At 43.6% G+C, this 12062-nt stretch overlaps 1 protein-coding gene across 4 annotated transcripts in view; it reads right to left on the bottom strand.

Annotated features, from left to right (window-relative positions):
* The window catches only part of ADGRE5 (adhesion G protein-coupled receptor E5), a 231221-nt gene that overhangs the window by 74248 nt on the left and 144911 nt on the right, over window positions 1–12062 (bottom strand). For all 4 annotated transcript variants that reach the window (XM_069231712.1, XM_069231710.1, XM_069231713.1 and 1 more), the window contains 3 exons: window positions 5916–6011; window positions 1350–1530; window positions 307–417 (listed from right to left, as the gene is read on the bottom strand). In XM_069231712.1, coding sequence (XP_069087813.1) covers window positions 307–417; window positions 1350–1530; window positions 5916–6011 — 388 coding nt within the window. The remainder of the gene's footprint in view (window positions 1–306; window positions 418–1349; window positions 1531–5915; window positions 6012–12062) is intronic.

Genomic DNA, 12062 nt, shown 5'->3' on the forward strand with positions numbered 1-12062 from the left:
GGGGGGGGGGGGGGGGGGGGTGAAAGTGGTATTCTATTGGAATTAGCATGGCAGATTTAAATTAGACTGCTAAATGGCAAGATTTTTATTTTTGGCTGCAGATAGAGGAAGAAGGTAAATGGAAGTGCTTTAGTTATATGCAGGGCCAATGGAATTATGTGGCAGGAAAACACCAAGTTATGATGCAGGGTTGACCAATTTATGTGGCAAAAAAAAGTCCAGTTAAAAATTCACAACACCATTAGCTCTAACTCAAGCAAATGCGAGACCCATTCCATTGCAAATGCTTTTTCTGTCAGTTGTCACCTTCATCCCGTTTTCCAATTGCGGCTCTTCGGTCCAAGCTCATCCGAATCTTATTTCCCAGAATGGTGATGTCTTCCACTTTTCTGTCACTGCTTTTCCAGACCTCCACAACTGAAAAAAACATAATATGCGTGGGCATTACGAGATATGTCATGTTTTATAGCTGGGTTGCTGTCCATTCCTCGAACAGAATATGGAATTTAATAACCACCCAGACACAATTGTCTTAAACTCCGATAACTCCCTTCTTGCTTTCCATGGTAAGAACGCCATGTGCATAGGTGATGATATTTTTTTACTTGGCCAACAAAAATATTTAAATAAATGACTGTATAAACAAAACTAGGTTCTAAAAAACTCTCTGCAACACTGAACTTCAACACTCACTAAATAACTAACCTCAGTTAATAGATGGACTTCTATAGAAATGAAGGAAAGCTGAGGAACTCCCTATCTAGAATGTACCAGCATTTCTAAGGTTAGCAGTGATAGGCCTATATTAATTCCCAAAGTAATGTTTTGCTGAGTCAACTAAACATATTTGACATGCTTCATGGCAAACTACTTCTCCATGTGTTGTAGCCAGCAACATGCCAATGGTTTTTTATCTCTAGAACACATTCACTTGCGAATTTAGAATAGTTCTAATGTTCGATAGTGTCATCTCAAGCCTTACTTTTAACTTTTAATTTTGCATTACCGTGATATAGTTTGAATATTATTCTACACACCGCAATAGAAAAAAACTAATGATATTTACACTGCAGCTTATGTGAGCCAGCCTCTGATAAAATATTAATATATGAAAATGTACACAACATATTTATCTTGCATATAGTAGAGTGATTACTGTTCTGTCGGTGCAGCATTTCAGAAACTCATCAAACCATTTGCAGGTGGGTCTCTGGGTCACCACACACCTTGCAATTTCATCTGCCATTCTGTTACACCTGACTCATCAGAACACATGCAGGAACCTGGTGGCACGCTTCTTAAATGACTTACAATGATCTAATGTTCTACATAATCTTTGTAACACTCACATGATCCGTTATTTGAAAGGAACGATGTCCTTTGTGGCAGAACCAAAGCCAGATTCTTCAAGGCTGCCTCGATGCTCTGGAGCATTTCAGTGGCCATATGATGTCTTGTTTTGATGTTCATCTGCTCTATATTCATCCATTCTGACGTCTTCAGGAGTTTCTCTATACCATTCAACAATGTCTGACAAATAAAGTTCAAAAGTTAACAAACGTCGGTGACATAGTCGCGTAACACTGCCTTGGCATACCATGTGCTGAACTGCAGTCTTCATTCACACTTCGGGAATCAGAATGTTGAGGTGTGCTGGAACCTTAAATGAATAGGCACATTCAAGCATGGGGCCTTCCGCACTGCCCTAATGAATGAGTGACAGTTTGCTGACAGGCATCACCATTGCATCAGCAGCCTTTCCTCTTAGGCAGAAAGAAGTCTTCAAGTGTTTTGTGACTCACTTGCAAGACTACATGTTAACATGTCCCTCTCAAACCATTGCCTTGATGGACCTCACATGAAGTGGATGCAACTGAGATGCGACTTGTTTACTATGAAATTGTCCCTTACACAGAGTGTTGTTTAATGCCGAGACATCTAGAACAGGACAGGGGAAAGGAGGTCAGGGAACTGGACCTCTATACACATATATAAAATAAAATCTAAAATAAAATTCAAATTATAAATAATTAAATTAACTTGTTATTATAGATGGTTTTATTATAAAAAGTTTTGCTACTATGAAATTTTAGGTGCTGTTTCTTTAAAGCGTCATTGTTAAATGTGTTGATGCATGCTAGTGTTTGCAAAAAGTATCCCTAATGGAAAATCAGTGTCACCATTTTGTTATGGGAAGCATGAAAATAAACAAGCACTGGCAAAGCCAACCCATCCGATATTTTTTGTGAGTCTTTTGGTTTTCTCAATGCGTATCTTGTTTTGACATGGCTTTTGTCGCACTTTATTGTTGAGAGAACTGCCAGGTCCTCACCATTGTAATAAACACTGGCAAAAGAAAAAAAGAAAGAAAAAAAAGCTTTTGGTCTCAAAAACCTCGCATTGTACCAGCGGCGTAACAAAGGCTCCACAGCCCCCCCTCCAGAGAGACCCCACAGCACATGACCTGCCCTGAGTGATTGTGGAGGGGGGGCTCTATGTTCTTTGCAGAGGGGCCCCTCCAGTCCTGCTTAGCCACTGGTTGTCACAGTAGCTCCTGACACTGAACAAAACTACAATGTGTGCCAATATGGTCATTGTGGAAGAGCAGAATGTGATCATTCACAGTAAAGCCAACCCATAGATAGATAGAGAATCAGAACTTTAAAAAAAACAAAATGTCTTGGTTAACATCAGACCTAATTAAGGACCCAATTCTTAAAGAAAGTCACAAAAGTGCACCCATTGTATATGTCTTTGAATTAGTGGCTTCCATGAATTGATAAGAACCTACAGAGGTAGATCAGGAAATCATACTCCTAGAAAATATTTGTAAACTGTATTTTAGCACAAGCAAGTATGCATGTGTAGATTCGCTCATGTGAAAATCTATTGAGCGTTTACAGGTTCACTTTCCCTCCAACCACTTTTTTCCCAACCCTGGAAGAACTTCTACTTCTGCCACTGTCAGGATTAAATTTCCATCCTTTCTCATTATGGGAAAAGATTAGAGAAGGGCAGGCGAAAATCCTTAAAAATGCAAGTTAGTAGGTTTTCAGACACAAAAGCATTGCAGCCCTGGAACAACTGCTTACTGCTTCCTTCAGCCCCAGTATGTAGATCTGCGGAAAGGTGGCAAAATAAGGAAATTGATATAGTAGGAATTGAAATTGCAAGTATTCAAGCCCTACTATAGTAGTAGGCCTGGCATAATCAGAGAGGCTATTATCAGAGGTGTTTCATAATGAGATTGCAGCCATAATGTGTCGCCGCACTACATGGCACCAAAGGGACAAGCCGATTTTTTTACAGAACAAGTAGACTTAAGAAGCAACCTGTTCCATGGACAAGTAGACATTTTATTAAATTCTCTTATCTCTTTTGGATTATCGAAATATATCCCCAAAATTCGGGTGCTTTAAAATATAGTGGGTTATGCCTTTGTTTGACTGTCACAACTTTGAGTTGCTGTACCATATCTTCAAACCCTTTTCTGGTTGCTGATGTAGCAGTGGCTGTTGTAAAGGTGCTGCACATCACCTTGCAGGCAGTGCTCAGAACCTCCCTTCTAAAAGGCAGTCTCTAAGACATATTCTACTCAATCATTTCTGATCATGCAGCAATGAATTCTATGTCCCAATCTTTGATATGGGGAATAGGTTTGAAATATTTTTCTGTGTAGATATTTGCTGTGGGCTTAACCACTACTGCTTCCATCCTGGAGAACCCATTCTCAGCGCATCTGCTATACGTGATCAATGGATGGGCCCTTAAGACTCAGGCACGGAGAGGAAAGCTTCATCAACATTATTAAGAAAATAACAAAAATAGGACAACACAAATATATCAAGTATTCACATGATAAGATTTTCTTAAGTAGCAGTTATTTTATTTAAAAATTGATTGGACCCCACTGTATGTTTTTTGTATTAACATGGATTTTTCTGTATCCCCGAACTCAGTCAAAGGGCTGAATTATATTTGACATCAAATGGACAGCCCAAGTGCTACTTTGGTCAAAATTGTGTGCAAAATTGCGTCATACTTTTCTGTGAAATGTTGCCACTCTATGAAAATGGTGTTTAATTTACACTTCGGTAATTTGCTGGTATCTCAGTTAACTTTTTTTGGAGAGTGCAGCACGCTTAAAAAAAGTCTCACCTGACACCATCAGGAGACTGGCTTGAGTAGAAAATGTCTCTAGGCAAGGCAATTTCTATGTGAACCAGTATCATGCGTATGCCTTGCTAAACTTTCTGATGCTTGGGTAACGGAAGTTACAAGAAACTGCGTAATATGTCATTTTGGGAAACTTTGTCAATTTCACATAATGTCAAATTTGGGAATTTCACGAATTTCACTGGCATAATAAATGTTTGGCAAGACGTACATTTAACGGAGGAAGAACATCCATGTGACAGCATGTTGTAAAGTGAAAGTAGGGTGAATGTCATTGATAATTACAATATGTGCAGGGTAGCCACAAGTTGATGTGTTATAATATTCGATCTTTGAATAGAACACCCCCTTTTCCACAATACCTTTCTATATCTGTAGTAACATTTCTTCAGTATTGTACCGGAATGTATTTCTGTTTATGGAACAGAACATAAAAAAAAATACTCAACGTCATTAAGTTAGCATTGTAGCACTTTCCATAATGTCAGACTCACCCCTGCCATTTCGAAATCTAAAATTCACATCGCTTTCAGCCTAGCAGGCTCTAGTGGATGAATCTAGTAATAGTAAAAATCTACAAAGGGACATTCTAAGCGGAGCATTGCTGCTGCTCTTAGTACATGTTGTATTAGTGAAGCCAACATGTTAGATGAATGTGGTAGCAAGCAACAGTATCTTAGCTTTACTGTGGCACTTTGTATGCATGGTCAGATGCTGACGACAGATTACCTCCACTGCTCTATGTGTACGTTTTTTCCATCTAACTTACTGTTGCGAGAAGAACCAAATCACAAAAGGTCATCAATAAAAGAGCCCTTGTAAAGCAGACCTATAGACTGAGGGCCTCATTTACAAGAATCTGATGCATCGTCATTGATGTGCTAGATTTCTTGCGCTTCCCACACATCCCCTAACAATGTCATGGATGTGCTGTATTTACAATACACATCTCCATGGCACAAGTTTTCACAGATGTGTCAGAAATTCTGATGCACCTGTTGGCGCTAAATTCACGTATTGCCGGAGAAGGGTCATTAAACTGACGCAACTCCAGCAATGCGAGGAATCTCCCATAGGAAAAAACCTTGTGTCAATTTTACACCTGCTCTGAGCGGGCAGTAAAATATTTACACAGTGAAGTCGCAGAATGATGCAGTGAAATGTTGTAAACTTCACTGCGTCAGTTCTGCGTGGCTTTTGCTGTGGGTACGCCTACCCTACATACATTATACCTGGTCGAGGTATAATGTAATGCAGAGCTTTACAAACTGACGCATTGGGCCCAATGTGTCAGTTTGTAAATATGGTGCAGTGTAGAGCACTGCTAGTGTCACTGCTGCGTAAAAAAAATGCCGCAGCTGTGATGCAAAGGGCTTGTAAATGAGGCCCTATGTTCCTTGATTACTTCTGGCACACAGAGCAAGGGTTCTGCTAATAGGGCTTATATCTTAATGCCCCTTAACCCCTGGCACAATGAGTGAGCAATTATGTAGTGCAATGCCTTATAAAAACCCTTAAATTAATAAATAAATTAATTAATACACAAACTTGAAAGCAAGCAGCAGTGTGCTAGTCTTACAGTGGCTCTTTCTGTGCATGGTGCTAGTGGCGGCAATTCCCTAAATTAAGAAGGAAGCAAGCAACAGTATCTTAATCTTACTGCATCTCTTTGTATCTGTGGTGGCAGCACGTCAACAAGATATACTATTCTGAAGGCCCAGAGTGGGAATCACATTCACCTGCACTGCTTCTGTGCTCTTTTTCTCTTGGTCCTTTAGTGCGCCGCACTCTGGTTCTACAGATGCAATAATTTCAGCAAGATCACACAGGAGGGCCTGAAAAAGAAAAGAGCAAGAGATATTACTGAACAATGAGATATATTTTCTTCTTCTTAGAAGTTGCTTGATAGACCAGGGCCCGATTATAAAAAGGCAGGATGCAAATGTAGGCTCAAAACGCTCACCGACTTTTTGCAATCTATGTTTAATTTTACAATGTGACATATATCCCATATGGCATGTTGCATTACAGGGGGTTTGAGGCTGGCCAGCCTAATGAATACTACTTAAGAACATCACTACATGAAACTTCCTGTGATTCGCTATCCAAAAAGGCATGGTGGCTTGCAAGAAAGAGCAGACCACCATCCCTGAATTTACTTTTTCAAATGGGAAGTCTATTGTTAAAGCAACCCATGTTCCTTCAAGGAACAAATACAGCTCAAAAAATAAAAATGTTTGTGGATTCATGACCAGTCATTCAATATTACTGCTACTGCACAGTGCTCATTCCCACCACTGATTCGGACATCTGAAAACCTACCTATATTCCCAGTAATGCTGAAGAGCAAGCACCTTAAAAATGGTTAAGCAGATACAGAAATTTCTCCCCACCACATTTCCAAGTTACTTATCCCTGTGCCCCGTTCCCGGACACCCAAAGTACTGTGTCAAAAAAGTGGCATACTACACTTGGCAATTGTGGAAGACATTGTCCACAAAGAGAACTAGAGTGTGCTATACCAACAATATGTCCAATCCTTGAGTATCTGGAGAGCATCTGCTGTCACAAATGCACACAGTAGGTCCAACATAAACAATCCTTTTCCAGTCCTCTTCTCGGTTCTCCCAGATCTAGTGTGAGATCATAGAAGTTTGAAGGTGTTGTGGTTACTGCTCTTCTGTTTGTGAATTGAGATAGACATGTATAGCATATGGTACAGATGCATCATGGTTCCCTGAAGTCGGGTGGTAGCCTATTGGTGATAGGTGGTGGCTTGGCTGTTGAGTTATCTCACCGTCCTAGTCAGTCTCTATTATAAGCGCTTCATAAGAGCAAGGAAATGAGCCAATCTTTGACAGAAGAGTACTGGTATATTGCAACATCCAATTTTTATGAAGTGCACAATTTTAGTAGAGGGAGAATAAGGTTGATTCTAAGCACTCTTCCAGTACTGTGGCGACTGAAGGAAAATTCTGCAGTATATATATTATGCAAACACTTCTGCTTTCAGATTGGACATGTTAGGAAGAGTCTGCTTCTACACCTGCATATGCTCAGTCGTTTGTTACTGATTGTGAAACTCATACTTATACTGCTGGACCAGGGACCTTTTTCCCTGCTTTTCCCTAAATTAGGTTTTAGGTATCCCAAAATTATGTTTTATTTATGCCATTTCTCCATCACTAATATGACCATTAAGGTCGTCTATACCCTCCCAATTAGCCTGAATTAGTATCTGACTCTATGAATTAAGAGCTATCCAATATGGCCGATGCCATTACTGCATTCTTGTTTTGAGTCAGACTGACCGAGATAAAAGAAGGACTCCGTTAAAATTAGTGTAATTACTTTAATAGCTGAGGGACTCAGGATACCGTAATTTCTCCCAGAAAACGCCTGGAAATAAAAGTAGGACCACCAGGACCCCAGGCCCTACCATATAAATAGCCATAAAACCGACGTCGGCGTTTTCTCCCCATTCAATATGGCGCCTGTACGGGATGCCGCGATCACAATCTCAGGATCGTTGTGAGTATTCTACTGTTGGAAACAAGGTACGGGACATAAGCCCTATGAGATTATTTACAATATTGTTCCTCAATGTATATTTTCAGCTGTCCAGACTCACTGTTGCTGCGATTTTTTGCAATATTAGACAGCATACCCTAATTAATCATAAAACATATATTACCTGTCTACTGGTCATAAAAATATTAGTTCATAATAATTAGGTAGTTACTGCTTAGATTTTATGTCAAGACCGGAGGCTCTATTATGCATTCTTTTCCTACTTTATTTTTAATAGCAGCAGTCAAGAACTACAGCTCCCAAAAGGACTAGCAACAGGCTAGCCAATGGGAGCAAAACAGAAACCAACACTAAACCAATCAGTAAGACCCACTAACCATAGAGACTACCCTTGACTGCAAGCAGCCCTCTTTTCTTGCTGCTCGCAGTCAAGATAATTACTCTTTCTGGTTCTTCCGTGTTTATTGCCTGTTATATTATGCATTAGTGTTCACTTATTTCATATTTTATACTCATAGCTTGTTTACCCAGACGCGTTGCGTGCTCTTTATAAGTTAAAAGTTAGAGTCACTTCAGCTCAGGACACCTTAGGGGCTGTCCTGACTGGCCAGTGACTCCTCCTTGTTATTCTCATTATTTCCTCCGGCCTTGCCGCCAAAAGTGGGGGCCGTGGCCGGAGGGGGCGGGCAACTCCACTAAGCTGGAGTGCCCTGCGGTGCTGGCACAAAGGGGTGAGCCTTTGAGGCTCACCGCCAGGTGTGACAGCTCCTGCCTGGGGGAGGTGTTAGCATCTCCACCCAGGGCAGGCTTTGTTACTGGCCTCAGAGTGACAAAGGCACTCTCCCCATGGGGCCAGCAACATGTCTCGGTTGTGGCAGGCTGCTGGAACTAGTCAGCCTACACAGATAGTCGGTTAAGGTTTCAGGGGGAACCTCTAAGGTGCCCTCTGGGGTGTATTTCACAATAAAATGTACACTGGCATCAGTGTGCATTTATTGTGCTGAGAAGTTTGATACCAAACTTCCCAGTTTTCAGTGTAGCCATTATGGTGCTGTGGAGTCCGTGTTTGACAGACTCCCAGACCATATACTCGTATGGCTACCCTGCACTTACAATGTCTAAGGTTTGGCTTAGACACTGTAGGGGCACAGTACTCATGTACTGGTGCCCTCACCTATGGTATAGTGCACCCTGCCTTAGGGCTGTAAGGCCTACTAGAGGGGTGACTTATCTATACTGCATAGGCAGTGTGAGGTTGGCATGGCACCCTGAGGGGAGTGCCATGTCGACTTACTCGTTTTTGTTCTCACCAACACACACAAGCTGACAAGCAGTGTGTCTGTGCTGAGTGAGGGGTCCCCAGGGTGGCATAAGATATGCTGCAGCCCTTAGAGACCTTCCCTGGCATCAGGGCCCTTGGTACCAGGGGTACCAGTTACAAGGGACTTACCTGAATGCCAGGGTGTGCCAATTGTGGAATCAAAAGTACAGGTTAGGGAAAGAACACTGGTGCTGGGGCCTGGTTAGCAGGCCTCATCACACTTTCAATTCAAAACATAGCATCAGCAAAGGCAAAAAGTCAGGGGGTAACGATGCCAAGGAGGCATTTCCTTACACAACCCCCCCCCCCCAAACGAAAGAGGATGAGACTAACCTTTCCCAAGAGAGTCTTCATTTTCTAAGTGGAAGAACCTGGAAAGGCCATCTGTATTGGCATGGGCAGTCCCAGGTCTGTGTTCCACTATAAAGTCCATTCCCTGTAGGGAGATGGACCACCTCAACAGTTTTGGATTTTCACCTTTCATTTGCATCAGCCATCTGAGAGGTCTGTGGTCAGTCTGAACTAGGAAGTGAGTACCAAAGAGGTATGGTCTCAGCTTCTTCAGGGACCAAACCACAGCAAAGGCCTCCCTCTCAATGGCACTCCAACGCTGCTCCCTGGGGAGTAACCTCCTGCTAATGAAAGCAACAGGCTGGTCAAGGCCATCATCATTTGTTTGGGACAAAACTGCCCCTATCCCATGTTCAGAGGCATCTGTTTGCACAATGAACTGCTTGGAGTAATCTGGAGCTTTTAGAACTGGTGCTGTGCACATAGCTTGTTTCAGGGTGTGTAGGAAGTTGGCTCTGTATGTGCTATTTCAAAGTAAGGAATAGCATGCACAGAGTCCAAGGGTTCCCCTTAGAGGTAAAATAGTGGTAAAAAGAGATAATACTAATGCTCTATTTTGTGGTAGTGTGGTCGAGCAGTAGGCTTATCCAAGGAGTAGTGTTAAGCATTTGTTGTACATACACATAGACAATAAATGAGGTACACACACTCAGAGACAAATCCAGCCAATAGGTTTTTATATAGAAAAATATCTTTTCTTAGTTTATTTTAAGAACCACAGGTTCAAATTCTACATGTAATATCTCATTCGAAAGGTATTGCAGGTAAGTACTTTAGGAACTTCAAATCATCAAAATTGCATGTATACTTTTCAAGTTATACACAAATAGCTGTTTTAAAAGTGGACACAGTGCAATTTTCACAGTTCCTAGGGGAGGTAAGTATTTGTTAGGTTAACCAGGTAAGTAAGACACTTACAGGGCTTAGTTCTTGGTCCAAGGTAGCCCACCGTTGGGGGTTCAGAGCAACCCCAAAGTCACCACACCAGCAGCTCAGGGCCGGTCAGGTGCAGAGTTCAAAGTGGTGCCCAAAACACATAGGCTAGAATGGAGAGAAGGGGGTGCCCCGGTTCCGGTCTGCTTGCAGGTAAGTACCCGCGTCTTCGGAGGGCAGACCAGGGGGGTTTTGTAGGGCACCGGGGGGGACACAGGTCCACACAGAAATTTCACCCTCAGCGGCGCGGGGGCGGCCGGGCGCAGTGTAGAAACAAGCGTCGGGTTCGCAATGTTAGTCTATGAGAGATCTCGGGATCTCTTCAGCGCTGCAGGCAGGCAAGGGGGGGATTCCTCGGGGAAACCTCCACTTGGGCAAGGGAGAGGGACTCCTGGGGGTCACTTCTCCAGTGAAAGTCCGGTCCTTCAGGTCCTGGGGGCTGCGGGTGCAGGGTCTCTCCCAGGCGTCGGGACTTTAGGTTCAAAGAGTCGCGGTCAGGGGAAGCCTCGGGATTCCCTCTGCAGGCGGCGCTGTGGGGGTTCAGGGGGGACAGGTTTTGGTACTCACAGTATCAGAGTAGTCCTGGGGTCCCTCCTGAGGGGTTGGATCGCCACCAGCCGAGTCGGGGTCGCCGGGTGCAGTGTTGCAAGTCTCACGCTTCTTGCGGGGAGCTTGCAGGGTTCTTTAAAGCTGCTGGAAACAAAGTTGCAGCTTTTCTTGGAGCAGGTCCGCTGTCCTCGGGAGTTTCTTGTCTTTTCGAAGCAGGGGCAGTCCTCAGAGGATGTCGAGGTCGCTGGTCCCTTTGGAAGGCGTCGCTGGAGCAGGATCTTTGGAAGGCAGGAGACAGGCCGGTGAGTTTCTGGAGCCAAGGCAGTTGTCGTCTTCTGGTCTTCCGCTGCAGGGGTTTTCAGCTGGGCAGTCCTTCTTCTTGTAGTTGCAGGAATCTAATTTTCTAGGGTTCAGGGTAGCCCTTAAATACTAAATTTAAGGGCGTGTTTAGGTCTGGGGGGTTAGTAGCCAATGGCTACTAGCCCTGAGGGTGGGTACACCCTCTTTGTGCCTCCTCCCAAGGGGAGGGGGTCACAATCCTAACCCTATTGGGGGAATCCTCCATCTGCAAGATGGAGGATTTCTAAAAGTTAGAGTCACTTCAGCTCAGGACACCTTAGGGGCTGTCCTGACTGGCCAGTGACTCCTCCTTGTTGCTTTCTTTGTTCCCTCCAGCCTTGCCGCCAAAAGTGGGGGCCGTGGCCGGAGGGGGCGGGCAACTCCACTAAGCTGGAGTGCCCTGCTGGGCTGTGACAAAGGGGTGAGCCTTTGAGGCTCACCGCCAGGTGTCACAGCTCCTGCCTGGGGGAGGTGTTAGCATCTCCACCCAGTGCAGGCTTTGTTACTGGCCTCAGAGTGACAAAGGCACTCTCCCCATGGGGCCAGCAACATGTCTCTAGTGTGGCAGGCTGCTGGAACCAGTCAGCCTACACAGATAGTTGGTTAAGTTTCAGGGGGCACCTCTAAGGTGCCCTCTGTGGTGTATTTTACAATAAAATGTACACTGGTTTCAGTGTGCATTTATTGTGCTGAGAAGTTTGATACCAAACTTCCCAGTTTTCAGTGTAGCCATTATGGTGCTGTGGAGTTCGAGTAAAACAGACTCCCAGACCATATACTCTTATGGCTACCCTGCACTTACAATGTCTAAGGTTTTGTTTAGACACTGTAGGGGCACAGTGCTCATGCACTGGTACCCTCA

The sequence above is a fragment of the Pleurodeles waltl genome, chromosome 4_2, assembly GCF_031143425.1.
Source record: "Pleurodeles waltl isolate 20211129_DDA chromosome 4_2, aPleWal1.hap1.20221129, whole genome shotgun sequence".
Lineage (NCBI taxonomy): Eukaryota > Metazoa > Chordata > Amphibia > Caudata > Salamandridae > Pleurodeles > Pleurodeles waltl.